At 38.4% G+C, this 19396-nt stretch overlaps 2 protein-coding genes across 2 annotated transcripts; both read right to left on the bottom strand.

Moving 5' to 3' along the window:
- Positions 1-3912: 3912 nt before the first annotated feature.
- On the bottom strand, positions 3913-4845 carry LOC124505153 (olfactory receptor 5M9). The gene has a single exon (XM_047070969.1). The coding sequence runs from the start codon at positions 4843-4845 to the stop codon at positions 3913-3915; it is 933 nt and encodes a 310-aa protein (XP_046926925.1).
- Positions 4846-11495: 6650 nt separating this feature from the next.
- Positions 11496-12440, bottom strand: LOC124505399 (olfactory receptor 5M3). Its single transcript, XM_047071350.1, has one exon. It carries the CDS (start codon positions 12426-12428, stop codon positions 11496-11498), a length of 933 nt encoding a protein of 310 aa, XP_046927306.1. The 5' UTR covers positions 12429-12440.
- Between the last annotated feature and the right edge of the window lie 6956 nt (positions 12441-19396).

Genomic DNA, 19396 nt, shown 5'->3' on the forward strand with positions numbered 1-19396 from the left:
TCTTATTTGAACAACTTAAAAAAAAAGAAATCGGTGATAACAAGATTAACTTAAGTTATCCCAAGTTATCTTAGTACAGATTTCATAGTTAAGTTTAGACTTGAGATTTACGTGAAAACATCAATACTGTCATATTAAGGTACATGTTTTTAAAATTATTTTTATATTTGCCTCGTACAACCCAACACCATTATTAAAACAGCCATAATGTGTTCTAAGTGACTGTAAATGGTACAGATTCTGGAGAGAAAGCAATAAATTAGAATTATGACTTTCAAACTCTTAAACTTTTGGAGGGAGGATGAGACAGCCGAGAAATTAATCTTGGGAATTATGACTCTCAATTGTCAAGGGCAAGAACTCAACGGAGGGAGATATCTTTGTTATTGGTTTCGTTTTGGTTGTTATAATATTAAATAGCTAAAATCTTGTACAGTGAACTGGAGAGTGGGAGAGAACTCCTAACAACGAAAGAGTCTTTTTTTTTTTTTTTCCACAAGCAGTAAGAGCTCAACCTGAGACTGGCAATGTGAGGAGAATTTAAAGGTAAGTGAATCATTGCAAAGAAGCTGCCCCATCCTCTGGGTAGCATACCAGATTCGGGTGAGATTGCTGCAAAAACACACAGCTACTGAGGCTTAAGTTCAGTGAGTTTGAAGCGCTCCCAGAGCAGAAACGATGATAGCTTACCTTTCCAGGGTAGAGCCTGGGAGACTAAAAAAAGCCTCATAGAAAAACCAGAGTTCCAACACGGCAGCAACAAAACATACAGTTTTTTCAGTCTGACTTAACAAAGTACCACAACCTAAGTGGCTTAAAACAATAAAAATTTATTTCTTACCGTTCTGGAGTCTAAAATCTGAAATCAAGGTATCAGCAGGGCCTTGCTCCCAGGAAGTTCTGAGGGAGATCTGTTCTTGCCTCTTGCTTCTTCTAGTAGCCCCAGTGTTTCTTGACTTGTGGCCGTATCACTCCAATCTCTGCCTCTCTTCATATGGCCATTTTCTGTCTATGCCTGTGTCCATATTTCCTTCTTATAAGGATACCAGTCATACCAGATTAAGGGTCCACCCTACTCCAAGGTGACCGTATCTTAACTAATTATATATGCAGTGACCCTATCTGCAAATGTTATCCTGAGGTACCTAGGATTAGGACAGCAACATATATTTTGGGGGAACACAATTCGATCCACAGTAAGTAACCGTATGTGTTGGCTAAAATGACTGATGGAAGATCACTCAGTCTATACCTCCAAACACAGGGCAGAGGGAACAGCTGAGAATTCCTGGGCCCAAGAAAGAAACTTGTATATGAAAATGCCAGGGGAGAAAAGTGGCCTAGAAGTTGGAACAAAATGGATTTATAACCAACTAATGTGACCATTGGAGGCCATGACAAGTCCAAGGACTCATCAAGCAGTGAGGGAAAGAGGATACAACCTAATACCTAAGACAGCGGGGTTAAGTTTTTGCTTTTTTCTGGTTAGCATAGAGGACCAGATGCACTTCACCCAATACCAGAATATGCAAGAATCTTAGGAGACTCAATTATCTTCAAAGGAAAAATTTCCCTAGGAAGTAGTAATAGGCAGGGATGAGACACTAAAGATCATGTTTCTGGAAAGTATTATTGGAACACTTGGAGAGAGGCTTAGGATACTGACTAAGTCGTATAACTAGTGAACCCTCAAAATAACAAGAGGATTTTAGTCTTTTCTCTGACAATTGTGTGAATCAGGGGTTTGAGTAAGGCAATTATTCCCTGAATATAGGGCTTCTATGTCTGGCTGTGGAGCAACCATTTCAGTGGCAACGTTTTTGAGTGCGAAGGGGGAGGAAAAAATTCAGGTCTGGTGGCTTTGAACTTGAAAAGATGACCCTTAGGTTTTGCACATAAATTTCTACTGACGGCTCATTAGTAAAATTGATAACACGGTTGCATACCTGGCTAATAAGGAAAGATGGAAACTGTGGTCAAGAGTTTTCTAGATGCCAAGAGTTTTATTCCTACAACACAGAATAAAACAGTAGGGATATGCCTGTCATAAAGATCACAGAAAATATGGTCTTAGAATATTGTCAACATCTGTGAAAGTTGTTCCTTGAGCAGCCCTCATTTTTGTACTTGACACAAATTCCTTTTAGAAGCAAAACCGGGTGGTCTAAAATATAAAGCCAAAACAAAGAAACAAAAACCCTTTATTGACATGGTTTCTGGTGCCAACCAATGGAACTCTTTCCTCCTGTTCAGAATCTAATGTTACCAAAGAGAACTCCACGACCCCTGCCATCTCCCTTTCCTCCAATCCATTCTGAAGGACAGTGGCCCATGGTTGATTAGTAAGTTAGCCCAAGTAATAATACTCTCTTCTGTGCTTGAATTAGTCCATGTTGGTGGTGGTATTACCACAGCTATATGTTATTGCTCATTCTGCGAGTCCACCTGTGCACGTTCAATTGTGCACACCTTTTAATTGGATTAGCACTTACACAAGAATAATCTCACTCACCAGGAATCATTTATATTTCCCATTTTCCTCTACGCTGGTAAATTAGCAAAGTTGTCAAAGGTAGACAGAATCTATTCTACCTGCAGCCAGAAAGGAATATAGACTAAGTAGGCTATAGGTGCATCAATCAAGATGAATTGAATAGTGAGCTTTTGAGGATGTTTAACCTGGTCCACTGGGATACCGTTTTAAATGCTATTGATCAAGTTTGAATGCACGCTTCGTGCAATAGCATTTGGTTAAACAGTGCTTTGGTATGCCTGATCCATCTAGGCACTGAAACCTTGACTTAAGCTGCTAAATACAGAGCCAAGGAATGTAATATTAGTGGCAAGAAACTAGGATCCAGCAATAATTCCAAATCATAGCAACCAAAGATTTAATAGGACAAAGTCTAGAGGCCAAAAGTCAGATTGTATATGTCAGAATATTCACACTGTCTCTTTTTTCCATTATGATTAGGACACAAAACTCCTTTGTTATAAGTATTCCCCGTTTTCACATCAGGATATTTGTATCAGATCCCAAACTAAGGAGTAGAGTTAGAGTAATTGAAACAGCTTATGGAAGCAGGAACATTGTCAGCTATCAAACAACCCATACCTGAGGACAGACCTTATGATCGTACTGAGACACGGGTTGAAGATCGTGAATGCAATTCCATTTGCAAAAGTCCATGTATGGGGCACCTGGGTGGCTCAGTCGGTTAAGCGGCCGACTTCGGCTCAGGTCATGATCTCGCGGTCCGTGAGTTCGAGCCCCACGTCGGGCTCTGTGCTGACAGCTCAGAGCCTGGAGCCTGTTTCAGATTCTGTGTCTCCCTCTCTCTGACCCTCCCCTGTTCATGCTCTGTCTCTCTCTGTCTCAAAAAAAAAAAAAAAAAAAAAGTCCATGTATCCATAAACATTATAGAACACTTTTTTTTTTTTTTTGGTAAGTCAGGGACCACTAACATCCTGAAGGTCATGAAAAAGACATGAATTCTTACTCTTTTTCTTATGAAATTATAAATTTCATATGAAACGTAGGTGGAGAAGCATGTGTATGGAGAAAAAAACCCCAGGAAATCATGTTTGACTCTAATAAGGGCACATACAAATTAACTTATAATTAATTAACTTATCAACTTATTTACGAGTACCTCCAATGACTACACTTAACCCAATTTTATATACACTGTGAATTACACCAATATGTCAGTTTTTCAGATGGTTGTAAACACAAAATAAAGCAGGTTTAGCAGTTAGAGTCCATTCATGGAGTAAAACATCACCTTGTTAGATTGGACCTTTTGTTGTATATAAGAGTCACCTTTAGAAAATCCTTGTTGCATTGGGACTTTTGTGCCTGGACATTTATAACAGGTAGCAACATACCACAACAAATATTTTTTGGCAGTTTCACTGCCCCACGTTTGCCTTGGCAATTGCTTTGTTGACTGCCTCTCTCACATCCTTGTTCCTCAAACTGTAGATCATGGGATTCAGCATGGGGATCACTGTGGTATAGAACACGGCCACCATTTTCCCCTGCTCCACGGACTCTTCAGTGGGACGCCTGAGGTACATGAATATGAGAGTCCCGTAAAACAGGGTTACAGCTGTAAAGTGGGACCCACAGGTGGAGAATGCCTTCTTCCTGCCCTCAGCAGAGCGCATCCGTAGCACGGTGACTACAATGAGGGTGTAGGACGTGAGGACCACAGAGAGAGAATATGTGAAGTTTATTCCAGCAATAACAATCATCGTGTATTCTTTGATGTGGACCCCCCCACAGGCAATCTTGATGAGAGGAGGGTCTGCACAATAGAAGTGGTTGATTTCAAAGTTTCCACAGAAGTACAATCCATATGTCCAGAGGGTACATATTAGGCTAACAGAGAATCCATAGACATAAGGCACAGAGATAAGTCGAACACAGACAATCCTGGACATTCTACTGCCATAAAGCAAAGGCTTACAGATGGCTATGTAGCGATCAAAGGCCATCACTGCCAAGATATAGACCTCCACATGGACAAGGGCAATGAAAAAGTAGCACTGCACCAAACACCCCACATAGGAAATAGTTTTTGTCTCTGATAATAAATTTTCCAGCATTTTGGGGGTGACATTGGAAGAGAACCACACATCGACAAAAGACAAATGGCTCAAGAAAAAGTACATAGGGCTCTGAAGCTGAGGACTGATGCTGATCAGAATGATCATACCAACGTTCCCTAAAAGAGTGATCGTGTAAACTACTAGGAATATCACAAAAAAGAGAACTTGAAATTCCTGACAACTGGTCAAGCCCAAAAGAACAAATTCTGTCACATCCGTGAAATTTGGCATTGCCTTAACACAGAGCCAGTCTGTAGTGCCTATGGAGAGGAAAAAAAAAATGAATGGATCTGTTTTTTTCTTGAAACTTTTGAGTCATATATATCTTTATTCTAATTCAAATCATTTAAAAATCAATGCAAATACTGTGACATGTGCAAGATAAGAATATGAAGGCATCATCAGTTCCGGTAGTAGATCTTATAGGTAATGGCCATCAATATTTGTTAGTTCTTTATCAGTAAAATAGACAACTACCTACATTGGTATCATATATTATTAAAAATGGACATTTATATTTTGCTAGAGCAGTATAATAATGTTAAAATCACAAGGCACACATATGATTCAAGTCAGACGGAAGGTTGTCAGGGAATGGCTAAAGCCTATTCAACTTACGAACTTACACATTGGTGTTACAATCTAGTTACTGACATATTTGCCCTACCTTATGTCAGCATATGATTTATGCCTGCAACATATGAAATTCCTGGTTATAGTTTATTTTGTTTGGCTAAACACTGTGCTTGTCTGAGTACGGCACCCCCTATTAAAATTCTGTCAACAGATAAATATCATGAAGTGAAGTTTAGGTGACATGTTATTTCAGATTCCACTGGTTTTCAGAACGAAGCAATTCTACACCTTCTTATTCATTTTTCACAGTTAATGTTATCACAGGGGAAAGTTTCCCCAAACAATATTTTTCCCATTTACTACACTTGCCCAGCTTACTTCTCTCAACAAGTAAAAACTTGCCATAAGTTCTCAAGGATGTATCTGTAGGCTTAGCACCATCTTGGGAGTTTAAGCTCCCCATAGTAATAATGGTTTGAAGGGCATATTACTGGTTTACCAATGGACCTTTGCTTATAATTGCTTATCCTAATTTATTCGCAAACATCAAAGCCAATTATATGGCTGATATATTTGTCATATCTAGAAGAATTCTAAATTCTGGAAATCTGAGGGTGAACGAGACGTACAAGATTCTGGCTTGCCTCATACTTTATTCTCATTGAAAAGGAGTAAGCAATACACAAAGATACCAGCAAGAGACTCCAGGGAGTGGACATGCTGTGACAAAAGTGCCACATGCTAGGGAGATAAGAAGTAAGAGGAGGCAGGGCACAGACATACAGAGTGAGCAGAGATTTCTCTGAGGAGGTGACTTCTGAGTTGGTGAGGAACAGTGTGGAAATATGAAATGAAGGGCATGAAGTGCAAAAGCTCAGAAGGAGAAGTATTTGCTTGGCATGTTGAAAAAGGTGTTGCTAAAGACATCCTTTTATATATTGAAAAAATGTACAAGCTCTGTGATCACATTATGGCCCCTATTATTAGTAACAGGATAAATTTAAGTGTGTTACTCTCTAAGAACTATTTCTTGCTCTTAAAATGTTTAATACTGGAATTAAAGATGCTATGGATTGGGCACATAACATAATAAGCATCGAAGGGTTTCTAATTATTAATTTTATGTTTTATTTAATTTAATTTCTTTTGACAGAGAGAGCGTCCATGAGAGGGAGGGATGGGCAGAAGGAGAGAGAGAGAGAGAGAGAGAGAGAATTTTAAGCAGACTCCACACTCAGTGCAGAGCCCAATGTGGTGCTCAATCTCATGACGCTGAGATCATGACCTGAGCAAAAATCAAGAGGCAGACACTTAACCAACTGAGCCACCCAAGCACCCTGATAAGCACCAAGGTTTCAATTCTAAGTCTCCCCTTACTATGTATTCCATGATTGTAACCCATCTTTTGTACCTTTCGAGTGTGAAAATACTGAGTCAGATGACAGCTGCAGACTGGTTGGGGACTAGCAGTAAGGGCAGGGATTTCCCTACGTAAAAACTCCTGACCCTACTTGATGCACCTATGATTCTCTAATTAACAGAGTCAACTTGTGTTAATGGTCCTACTATCTTTCTTGAAGTATAAAACACAGGGGCACCTGGATGGCTCAGTCAGTTAAGTGTCCATCTCTTGATGTGGGCTCAGTTCATGACTTCACAGTTGGTGGGTTCAAGCCCCACATCGGGCTGGACTCTGTGCTGACAGCGTTGAGCCTGCTTGGGATTCTCTCTGTCCCTCTCTCTCTCTCTCTACTTCTCCCCTGCTCTCTCTCTCTCTGTCTCTCTCTGTCTCAAAAATAAATAAAAAGTAAACACTAAAAGTAAATAAAGTATAAAACATGTAAAAAAGCATCAAGGTATCTAAGATGTATAAATTAATACTACTTCTCCAATTTTTAGTCCCTGCTTGTGTGTGCATTTCTTCTCCTCTGTACAAAATCATCAGCTCTGTGGTTGTAATTGCCCAGCTTGGATGTTACATATAACTAATACTCAGGAATGTTCACACTTACCATTTTTTTTTATGGTGTCGTGATCTCCAAGTCAGCTTTATAGAATACATTACAGTATTCTAATATTATAAAAACTCTTCAAGACAGATTCTTCTAGAGACAACAGTCTCAGCTTTATAATATCAGTAAGAATAGCGGACTGTTACCGAGTGCTTACTGAACGTTTTGCATGCAAAGGTCCTATGAGACAGGTTCTATCAGCAACATCACTTTGCAAAGAGGAAACCAAAGCACCGAGACTGAGTACATCTCCCTGGTCAGACAACCACTAACTGACCAGATTAGGATGCAAACCAATGAATTTAACTCCAGTGTTGTCCCCTCAATGACCTTATATTGCTGCCTCTTTGATGACCTATTCTATTATCTTATTTCTTTACATTTAAAAGTTAGCTTGATTATCCTTCAAGACATAACCAAGTTATCCTTTTAACGGCCCATCCTCGATAAACTAGAAGAACTTTGTATGACCCTGGAGCAGGTGGAACCACAAAGATAGCAGACCATGGACTGCTTCTTTCTCCTCCTCAAAGTTTGAGCGATCCCACAGATCTGGGATGAGATGATCAAATGACTTCTGGGAAAAAGCCAGTTGATCGCACAAGTGCATCATCTGTCAGAACAATTGAGAAGATAAAATGTGTAGTTTACCAAAAAAAAAAAATGTATTAACCTTTTAGGAATTTCCCATGAGGAAAGACAATAGAGGTATAGTTACGAGTCGAATCATTCCCACTGACATGATATTCTCACCTCCATTCAAATATTTTTTAAAACAACATTGCAAAGGAGGCACCTGCGTGGCAACTAAGCATCCGACTCTTGATTTCAGCTCAGGACATGATCTCATGGTTCCTGAGATCGAGCTCTGTGTTCAGCTCTCTGCTATTGTAGAGACTGCTTGGGAGTCTCTCTCTTTCTCTGTCTGCCTTTCCCCCCACCAAAATATCAATCAATCAATCAATCAATCGATAAATGCACAAGCAAGCAAGCGAACAAACTTTAAAAATTAAAAATAAATACAACAACAATGGGAAAATCAATGGTACTTGTAAAGAAGAGTGAATGGGTAAAAAATGAGAAGAAGATGTTATAAATCCCCATTGTAATGAGCTCCCTATGATGTTTTGAATGGATAGAGATAAGAATATTTCCCCATAATATAATTTCAAAAAATAAAGTACCGTGATAACAAATAAGTCTGCAAAGAAAGTCTCAGTGGTATGCTCAAGACAGAGACAAAAATGAGAAGACTTGACTGCATTAATCTGTGTTGCAAAAATACACAATCTGCAGACCTACCTTCAGCAGAGAACAACAAAGGACAGTTTCCCAGTGTTTATAATAGAATTTTGAACACTGAGAGCATTGAGAGCATTTCCCCAAGGAGCTGCCCAGGTAATCATAAAAGGAATAATGATTAAAAGTCTGGAAGTATCTCAGGAGGGAGAAGTTAAGGACCGTTAATGAGAAGGGAAGTCTTTGTAGTAAAATTAAGAAATCAAAATTCTTGATAACATGATGTAACTTTTCCACCGTCACATGGGTTCTGCCTTCTTTCACTCAAACTTGGCAGTTATGCATCTCAGGAAAATATTCTTCTTCTTTTTTCTTTAATCTTTTAATGATTTATTCTTGAGACAGGGAGAGAGACAGAGCATGAGAGGGAGAAGGCGGAGAGAGGGAGACACAGAATCTTTAGCAGGCTCCAGGCTCTGAGCTGTCAGCACAGAGCCCAACGTGGGGCTCAAACCCATGAACCATGAGATCATGACCTAAGCTGAAGTTGGACACTTACCTAACTGAGCCACCCACGCACCCCTCGGGAAAATATTCTTGGTTTGCATCATGACAAAGAGAGATAAATACACTGTATGTTAGAGCTGCTTAAATATAATGAGGCTGACAGATACAGAAATAAATGTAATACTAAGATTTATTTTTAAAGTATTTTACAAAGATATCTTGAATTCTCAGCAAATGGCAAGATTGCTTTAAGTTCTGTTAACGAAACTAGAATCATAGATATTATTAGCCCAACAAGACCTTTGAGGTTAATGACTATCATCTAAAATTAACGGGCGAATCATAAAAAATGATTTATCCAAGGTGACTAACAAACTGCTTTGAAATTTGCAAACTCAAGCAGGAGCATCATTTGACCTTTGACCTCGATGTCCTCACTCTTTGTATAACACTCAACTAACTCTCCAAAAAAAGTAAACAGGGAAATCTTTTCATTTTTGAAAAAAAAAAACACACACACAAAAAACAAAAAAACAGGTAACAAAGATCCAGACCCACCTGCTCACAGACTACAAAGTATCAAAATACTTTAAAACCACACTTTGAAATTTATTAGTAATCAACAACTAATTTGGCACATCAAGAGCTCTCTAAATGTGGAAAATAAATGGTTGTACTGACAAAGTTGCTTTTAACTAACCCCAAAAGTAACATTGTGCTAAATCTTACAGTCTTTAGGGTGTTTAAGTTTTGCAACCATAGACACAGTGATACAGTATTATAATTTAATCCAAATTAGTAATTTGTATAAGTGGGAGTATTTTTTTTTCCTAATGTTTATTTATTTTTGAGAAGAGAGAGAGAGACGGAGCATGAGTGGGGGAGGGAATGTTTATTCTCATACACATCAATCTCATTTTATATTTATATCTTTGAAGGTAAATTTATAATTACTTACATGTATAATTTAAGTGCGTATTACATTGTTATAGTTATGTATTTTCTACATCAAAACAGCAGTTTGTTTGTTTTGTTAATTCATTTACCAAGAGACCTTAAGAAAGTCCAAGGTTTGGGGTTTTGGGGGGTTTTGTTTATCTGTTTGTTTTTAATGTTTATCTATTTTGAGAGAGCAGGAGAGAAAGAGAGCATGAGCCAGGGAGGGACAGAGAGGAAGAGAGATAATCTCAACCAGGCTCAGAACCCAACTCGAGGCTCTATCCCATGAACCATGAAATCATGACCTGAGCCAAAATCAAGGGTCAGACGCTCAACTGACTAAGCCACCCAAGTGCCCCAAGAAAGTCCAAGTGTTAACGTCATTGTCTCATGCTTGCGTTTTGTGAAATGAAATATGAGAAATACCAAATTATGTTAATACTATCATGGTGGGACATGTTACCATTAGCAACAAATAGACTACCTAAATACTTTATGTCTTTCAGATACAAAAATTATTTCAAACTACTTAGCTACCTTATCTTAGTCACAGATGTACCAAGTATTCCCCAGGAATATCAATTTAATTTTTTAAGTGAACTCTAGAGAGCTGTGATTTCAAAAATACACATCCATTCACTGATTCTACCCAGTCTGTAGTCAGATTGAAGACACTGTCAGGGGCATGTGAGAAGTGCAGTCTGGTCACTGACCACCTTGGCATTGAAATACGGCAGTTATTGGAACCTGTAAAAGAGAGACACTTACCATGTTGTATCTCTCTTAAACACCAAAAAAAATCTAAAAGAGATTAAATACAATAGGATAGCTATTTTCAATGGGGTAGTCTCGGAAAATACCTACCCTTCATCTTGAAAAAAGCATTTGTTCTCACACGGTCTCACCACTGTAAGCCAGACCACCGTTTTGATGTCATCATACTAGAAAACTAAGTGAAATATACTATTTTTTGGCCCCAATTTACTCTCTAAATAGGAAAATTGATAAGTATATCCCAAATTCATCCATTGCATTTTTTTAAGTAAGAAAAACAAAATCTTTTCATTGTAGCTAAGTATTTGAACATTTGCAATTAGTGTACCAGCGGACTTTGGCTCAAATAACCTTTTCAATGAATTAATTTATTAAATTTTAATTAATCCTCACTACTTACATCAACAGGGATAGATCTATCTCCTTTTTTTTTTCTGAATTCAAGACTTCCTCTTTTTTAATTTTTAATTTTTTTTTTACTTTTTAAAAGTTTATTTCTTTAAGAGAGTGCATGTGTATCCGTGAGTGAGTGGGGGAGGGGAAGAGAGAGTGAGAGTGAGAGAGATAGAGAGAGAGAGAGAGAAAATCCCAAGCAAGCCCCACACTCAGCACAGAGCCCCACGTGTCTGGGTCCCCATGACCCTGGGATCAAGACCTGAGCCAAAATCAAGAGTTGGACGCTTAACCAACTGAGCCACAAGGCACTTTTTTTTTTTAATTTTTAATGAACAAAATCGTTAACTTTTGTGAAAAGTCTTTAAGCGATGTGCTGAACAACAACCTGTTGGCTAATGCTTATGAAAACACAGGAGATACTATCAACTGAATTTTATTTTATTTTGTTAAGCATGTTCTGCTGGCCACTTTGCTCATGGCTTCTTTCACATCCTTGTTCCTCAAACTGTAGATCATGGGATTCAGCATGGGGATCACTGTGGTATAAAACACAGCCACCATTTTCCCCTGCTCCACGGACTCTTCTGTGGGACGCCTGAGATACATGAATATGAGAGTCCCATAAAATATGACGACAGCGGTCAAGTGGGACCCACAGGTGGAAAAGGCCTTCCGCCTCCCTTCCGCTGAGTGCATCCGTAGAACGGCAATGAGAATGAACAGATAAGAAATGGTGACCACAGTCAGAGAATATGTGAAGTTAATGCCTGCAAGTATGATCATTGTATATTCTTTTACGAAGGTCCCAGCGCACGCCATTTTGATGAGAGGTGGGTCTGCACAGTAGAAGTGGTTGATCTCAATTCTCCCACAAAAGTACAAGCCATATGTCCAGAGGGTTGCTGCCAGACTAGTCAGAAAACCATATATGTAAGGGAAAGAAATCAGTCGAATACAGACAGCTCTAGACATTTTGCTGTCATAGAGCAGAGGGTTCCCAATTGCCATATACCTATCAAAGGCCATCACAGCAAGAATAAAAATTTCTACATGGACAAGGGCAATGAAAAAGAAACATTGCACCAAACAACCAGCATAGGAAATAGTTTTTGTCTCTGATAACAGATTTTCCAGCATTTTAGGGGTGACATTGGAGGAAAACCACACATCAACAAATGACAAATGACTGAGAAAAAAGTACATGGGGCTGTTAAGCTGTGGACTGATCTTAATTAACATAATCATGCCAATGTTGCCCACCACGGTGACAATATAGACCGCAAGAAAAATGACGAAGAAGAGAACTTGCCATTCCTGATGACTGGTTAATCCCAAAAGAATAAACTCTGTCACATCGGTGAAATTGAGCATTTTCTGAATTCTAATCAATATTGTTATAAATCTCAGAGATAACTAGAAGGAAATAAATTTAAAAATCAGGTATGGTTTGTTTAGTAATTCGTTATCTTCCTTTATGCAATATCTATGACTACACTTTGCCATTCTTTACAGCAAATTTTTCTTCTGGGCACTTGGTATGTAACAGGCTTTGAAAGTTACTGAGGTGAATAAATAAACAGGACCTGACAGTTATACCAAAATATTGTGATTGAAACATACTAGTACTAAATATTGTGCTTAGCCAAATTTCTAAGACTACTTCTTAAACATCTCTTATTTCCAATACTGGTGTATTTTGTAGTTTCGTAGTTTAACATATTTATGAAGGGCTATAGTTCTCCTTTTAACCCAACTCCAAAATAGTTTTTTACCTTATCACTTTTTCACCATAAGCATAAAACATGTTCTCCATGATTAGGTATGGAAGCCACTTAACCAAATAATTCGCCAGCCCTAAGTGTCAGATAAAAAAATTATTTTTAAGCTAACCTCATACTTGCACTCGTTTATGTTCTTGAGGGACAAACTTACGCACATGCATACATTTATACGTATTCCCTGGGTGTGGACTCTTTTGCATATCTAATATGTAATTACAATCTACTAAATATTATTGACTATAATATTCTGGAGATAAAAAATATGTAAAACAAAGATGTTAACATCACAATTTACAGTGGTATTTATGCAAATAAGCTTTCTAAAACTATGATATATTTTTACAGAGTTATAGTAGAGTCAGAAATTGGGGATTGTTTCACTCTACTTTGGAAATCCAGTGGAGCTCTGGAAAAGCATCTTGGATATTTTGAAACTTATTTTCAATTTATTCATTTTCAATTTTTTTTTTTTGAGAGAGAGAGAGCAAGAGATCAAGCAAGGGAAGGGCAGAGGGAAACAGAGAGGGAATCTTAAGCAGGTTCCACAATGAGCGCAGAACCCAAGAAGGGGCTGGTTCTCATGAGAGTGAGATCATGACCTTAGCTGAAATCAAGAGTTGGTTGCTTAACTGATGGAGCCACCCACGCTCTCCTCAATTTATTTATTTTCAAATTTTTATTTTACAAATGTAGAGGTTGTTTCATATAAACCTTTTCCCAGAACAATATCACCCAAATTATTTTCCTGAGAAAACACTACCATGATGTTAATAGGTATTATGGAGAAAAATCTACAAGTGCTCATTTAACAAATAATAATGAGAAATCTTTATATCCTATCCAATGCTTTAGCGATACACAATCTACCTACTAAAGGTAGACTGTGAGAAGTCCTGTGGGAAAGAATTCTGTTATACTGACCATAGCCAGCATTTACTTAGCTTGAAAATGATAAAGAGAAAGAGAAAGAGAAAATGAGAGAGAGGGAGATTCCACCAGCATCAACGAACATTCGTGTTCTGTAGGACACAAAGTGCGCTTCTATTTAATAAGAATCCTGAGACAGCTTCTCAACAGGACGATGAATTTGTTGGAGGTGGTATTGTATCATGCCCTCCAAAGGCTAAATGTCATTTTTAGGGCAAATGATGTTTCCAAGACCTTTGTTTTAATTCCAGCATTACACTTTGTTCCACTACAGTTTGACGGCCCCTATCCATTGTTACCACCAAGAGATAAGAGCAGGCATGAAGATACATTTCTGGCCATGATGGAATAAACAGACTCTTATCCACAAAGGTAACTTCCACCCACCCCTCTTGGAAAGAAAAATTTTGCTGGAAGAAAAGAGAAAGCTACCAGCCAAAGTCGATGAGATTGGGACTATGTAACTCCGGAGTCTCAGGCGAACTAATGAAAACCTGAGGTGTTGACTAATGGCTTAAAGATTTTAAGAAATAGTAACAGTTAAAGTTGTCTAGAATTGGATGAACTGTTTTGAAATACATCTGTCACAGATTTAATAATTTTATCTCTAAAATTCTTTGTTTTATTATATACAGAGTGTCACCCTTTCTATATAACTTCTGTGTCTTCTCCCCATCTACCCCCAGCCCCAAGGCTTCATGCTCCCTTTATGGGGCTCATTCTCCCCTAGAATAGTTTTCCAGTGGCCAATTTGACATGATCATTTAGATTTAAGCATGCATAGATACACAGAGATAAACTACAGCTTTGAGAATGAATGTGATTGCATTGAATTAGACTTGAGCATCAAACAACTATGCATAATGCAGTTTCCTTTAACTTACATTAAAGAATAACCAGCTACACTTGCTGTGTTATTGGTCAGCTCACTAGTCACAGCATGTGTGCTAATATGTTGGTCAAAATTATTTACCTACCAATTTATCATTCTTGTCACAAAAGTTAAATTACCATGTTAAAGGAATATATTTGCGATGTAATAAGTAAAAGATGACATCAAATCAGGGTAGAAAGTAGTAATATAGAAATATATTTTGTTTGGGGTTTTTTACCACAATTTTTTTCCAATATGCACAGTAACGGTGCGTAGCACTTAATGCAACTTCCATAAAGCTAAACGACACAAATAAAATGATAAATCATCTGCATTACGACTAGCAATTAAGTGAATATGATGGATGGTGTTGCTTTTCTCTGGACAGGGCGATATAAATGTGTTGCAAACTGTTACTATCTATTACCTATGATGGCTGAGTTCTTCCTGCCATTACTTTTCCTCTTTTGAATTTCCGTGCAATTGTTCCCACATAAACGTAAACTTCATTTTAAACTAATCTTAAACATTGAAATCCACTAACATTATAAACTGTTTTTTTTTTTTGTTTTTTTTTTTTTTTTGCCTTGTCTTCCAGCCTTAAAAAAAAAAAGTTGGTTTCATTTTGGGGAGAAAAGGTTATTATCAGGCAGGAAGAAAACGTAACAAAATATGTCCCCCCATTTATTGGATGCATTTTTCATTGCGTTGCTATGTTCTCAGGTTTGGAGATACTCTTTGAAGGTCTGGGTGGGGGAGAAAATGTGTGTTGAGTATTTATCTCAAATGTGCTGCAGCATTATTGTGAGCTCCTGTCATCACGTGCAGTCCATGGCAACAGAAGCAAAAGAGTCCCTCAACAAGAGGAAATTGGCTTTTGAAAGTTTTACAGGTTCACATCCTAGAGAAATTATTGAAAATATATTTTAGACACCATTGTAGATGACAGGGAAAGTACAAAGATGAAGAGAGCTTCTGGAACTGAAAAGAGTTAACAAACACTTCAACAGATGTACTGGTATCCGAATCAACAGAATATGCCTGTGGCTACCTTTACACCCTTATGCATTTTTCAAAGGTTAGTAATGAAGGAATTCTTCCTCGGAAAGTCAGAGCCGAGGGCCTGGTGTTAAGGATGAATCGGCACAACAAAATGCTATAAAAGATGGTGGTGACCGTACTTCTCAAAAGCTGAGTACATGAAAACCTGACAGGTGGTTAGCCAGGTAATAGATAGCAATGGTGAAGTCATGGGAAAGTAGAGTAACAGGCTCGATTTTAAAAAGAATGAGGTCTGAAAAAAAGTAGGGGGGCTTAGGGACCTCATTAGCACTTCGAGGACTGTCCTCACCATCTAAAGGCAAAAACGCATGCACAGACTTCCCATATTGTGTCACTCTGTATTTCAAATTAAATTACCAATAAATATGCATTTTTTCCCCAAAGACCAGGTAGGAGGAAACACTAAGTATTCCAGTTAAAGAATTCTGTTTCTGGTGTCAAACTTTGGTTGAATTCTGGTGCCATGACTTATTAACTTGGACTGGTTTCATACTTGTTTTGTTTGGTCTTTAATTTCTCTATGCCTTAATATGATGCAACAGTAATAATGATAATACTCTTCTCGTTTTATTATGAGTATGAAAAGAGATATTACATATTAACACATAATAAATATACAAGGCGCAATTATTATTAAATGCACTCTGAGAAATTATAGCTTCCATTAATAGTTTGTAGTAATCAAATAATCAACTCTCTATGGGAAATTCTCTCTCTCTCTCTTTCTGTCACTTTCCTTCCTCCCACCCTCCCATTTCTCTGTCTCTTCCATGTGCACAGATAAACACAAACACACACACATAACGTGCATGGGATAATTCATGGTGATTACAAACAGTAAGGGAGATAAAATATGAGATGAAAATTTAACCTGACAATTCCAGATACATTTTTATACCAACCTGAGAACAAAGAGAAATATTCCCGGTAAGAATACAGAAGTGAAAAGCAAATGCTACTTGAGAGATGATGAACAATGTACACCAGGCAAAAGATAAACTGGAAGCCCACAAGAGAAACCTCCCTTAAATGTTTGCCTTAGGGGGAAAAAAAAAAGAACCAATTAAGTTTTGTCTACAAACAACCCTGGGGGAAGTACGTCTCTAGAGGAAGAGTCCACTGTTAAGGTTTGTTGTTTTAAGAGATTTGCACAATTGTATTTTTCCCCAAACTCAAGTTATTTTGAATGTGTCCTGGGATCAGATTAAGAAAAATTTGCTTTGGGTTTGCATCACGCTAAACTTAGTGATGGTGTCACTCAATCTGCACAAGGCAGTCTTGTGTTCTGCACTCCATACTCTGTGCCATTTGGCTTTTCCAGTGAAAGATGAAGCAAGTATCATTATTCCCTACGACTAAACCTATAGTACATCAAAGCAGAAAAAATGTATCTGTGTCAAATCTTTTGTTTTATAAATAAGAAGGGGCGCCTGGGTGGCTCAGTCGGTTGAGCGCCGACTTCAGCTCAGGTCACGATCTCGCGGTCCGTGAGTTCGAGCCCCGCATCGGGCCCCTGTGCTGACAGCTCAGAGCCCGGAGCCTGTTTCAGATTCTGTGTCTCCCTCTCTCTGACCCTCCCCCGTTCATGCTCTGTCTCTCTCTGTCTCAAAAATAAATAAACGTTAAAAAAAAAAATTTTTTAAAAATTCACACAAAATAAACACTAAGTGCAAAACTCATGCTGTTTAATTTTCAGAAAACGAATATGAAAACCGTGTCTTTCCCCTACAGGAGTTTGCACACTGATGGGATGCTGAAGATCTGGAAATAAATAATACTAGGTCTAAATGACAAATTTCCAGAAGAAAACTCCTGGAACATGAGATGCAGAACACATTGACAACAACAGTACCTGATATACACAATAATCAATAAGTATATGCCAAACATCCAAATGACTAAATAACATATTTAATTTATTGTTTCTATCATGCGTCTCGTGTTCAGAAAAGTTTCCTAGCAGTGAGTCTAAAATCGAACTCGGAGCACTCTTGCCTCAAATGTAATTGAGGAAAAGGCACCTGACAGATAATATTTGGTAGTCCATGAGATGGGCGTCCCTAATCATATTTTGCAGTAGAATAAGCTGATCCCTTAAGCATACCCACCCGAAAAATAAATACTAAAACTGGGATCTACACTCGGGTCTCAATAACTTCCAAATTAAACCTTTTCCCACTATGATATTCTGTCACAACGTGAGAGACATTTTTTCAGGCAAGAAGTTGAAGACAATATTTTCTTGAGATAGTTGGTGATGAGAAAGCAGCACAGAATTGTCACTCCCCCTACTTTAAGGAGCGCCTGAATTTCTGCCCTGAGTCAATAATCAGGGCTTTCTTGGTGAGCTCAAGGGATAAGGAGCGTGAAGAGAGTATATTCTTTCCCAGGTTTGGAACTTTCCTGGTCTCAGCAAATGCCTGTTGTGATTTTCACCCAACATGCTCCTCACCTGAGCAGCTGTGAAGGCTTTTCTGTCTATAAGCTGTTCCACAAATGTGTAATTATGAATGGATCGCAAGGAAGAGGCATTGTTACCAAGATTGCTCAGAATTAGTTCCCTTAAGTCCTTTCACTGTGATGTAGCATTCACTTTTATCTGTCTCTAGTGAATGACAATGCACATGTAATGTGCCATCATTTCTACGTGGTGCCAATAAATTTACAGTCTTAGTTTCTGCTCGGAAAGAATTCCTCTCAATGGGCTTGTAGCAGGGCATTTATGATAAAGAACTTGAATACGACTTTACTAAACCAAAGTAACCATCTATTATTAAAGGGTAGGATGGGAGGAGAAGAAAGTATCACAGACCAAAATCTATAATTAACCAGGGAGACAGGAAAAGGCAGAAAGATCTTACTCTCAAAAAACATGACTTGGGCCTCATGTCTTTATCAGACACTTTGCTAAGGTCGTAAAGGTACAAAGATGAAAAGACATGGTCTCTTCCTTTAAGAACATCCTAGAATAGAGGCACCTGGATGGCTCAGTCGGTGAAGCTGCCGACTTCGGCTCAGGTCAGGATCTCACAGTTCGTGGGTTTGAGCCCCGCATCGGGCTCTGTGCTGACAGCTCGGAGCCTGGAGCCTGCTGTGAATTCTGCATTTCCCTCTCTCTCTGTTCCTCCCCTGCTCATGCTCTGTCTCTCTCACTCTTTCAAAAAAAAAAAAATAAATAAAATAAAAACATTAATAAGAACTTTCTAGAATAGTGGGAGAAACAGGTGTACACTATGCATATGATCATGGTACCATGCCGTAATGGTGCTGATAGAATTGTAAACTCATGGCTGAACTGTAATGTGGTACCTACACAGCCTGAATGTATTAGGGAAGAATGGCTAGAAGAGGTAATTCTTCAGCTAAGTCTTAAATTGTAAGGGTAGAGGAAATGTGGAGGAAATCCGTGGCTGGAAGAAGAAAAGTTGGTTACGTGTTCCATAAGATGATCTTTGCTAACTCAAAACAACAATAATTGAAAACCTAACCCAACAAAAACTTGATGAATCAACTACTACTTCTCATTCTGTCTAACCTGCGAAATTATTGCCACATATCACATGGCAACAACCCAAACGTAGACACAAAAGCAAAGTGTTGCAGTCTGTTTGCCTTGTCAACTCTGGGAGTCCACAGTGCCATCCAGTAAATAGGGGGGCCACTTTTCCGGGATCAACGTTTCCTATTGTTTCTCC

Source organism: Lynx rufus, unplaced genomic scaffold (assembly GCF_022079265.1).
Source record: "Lynx rufus isolate CCGP_SWC_20201006 ecotype Redwood Valley unplaced genomic scaffold, mLynRuf1.p SCAF_9, whole genome shotgun sequence".
In the NCBI taxonomy this organism is placed as follows: Eukaryota; Metazoa; Chordata; class Mammalia; order Carnivora; family Felidae; genus Lynx; species Lynx rufus.

Excerpts from the sequence above, each read along its gene's own strand:
- LOC124505153 (XM_047070969.1), bottom strand. The coding sequence starts at position 4,845 with ATGCCAAATTTCACGGATGTGACAGAATTTGTTCTTTTGGGCTTGACC.
- LOC124505399 (XM_047071350.1), bottom strand. The coding sequence starts at position 12,428 with ATGCTCAATTTCACCGATGTGACAGAGTTTATTCTTTTGGGATTAACC.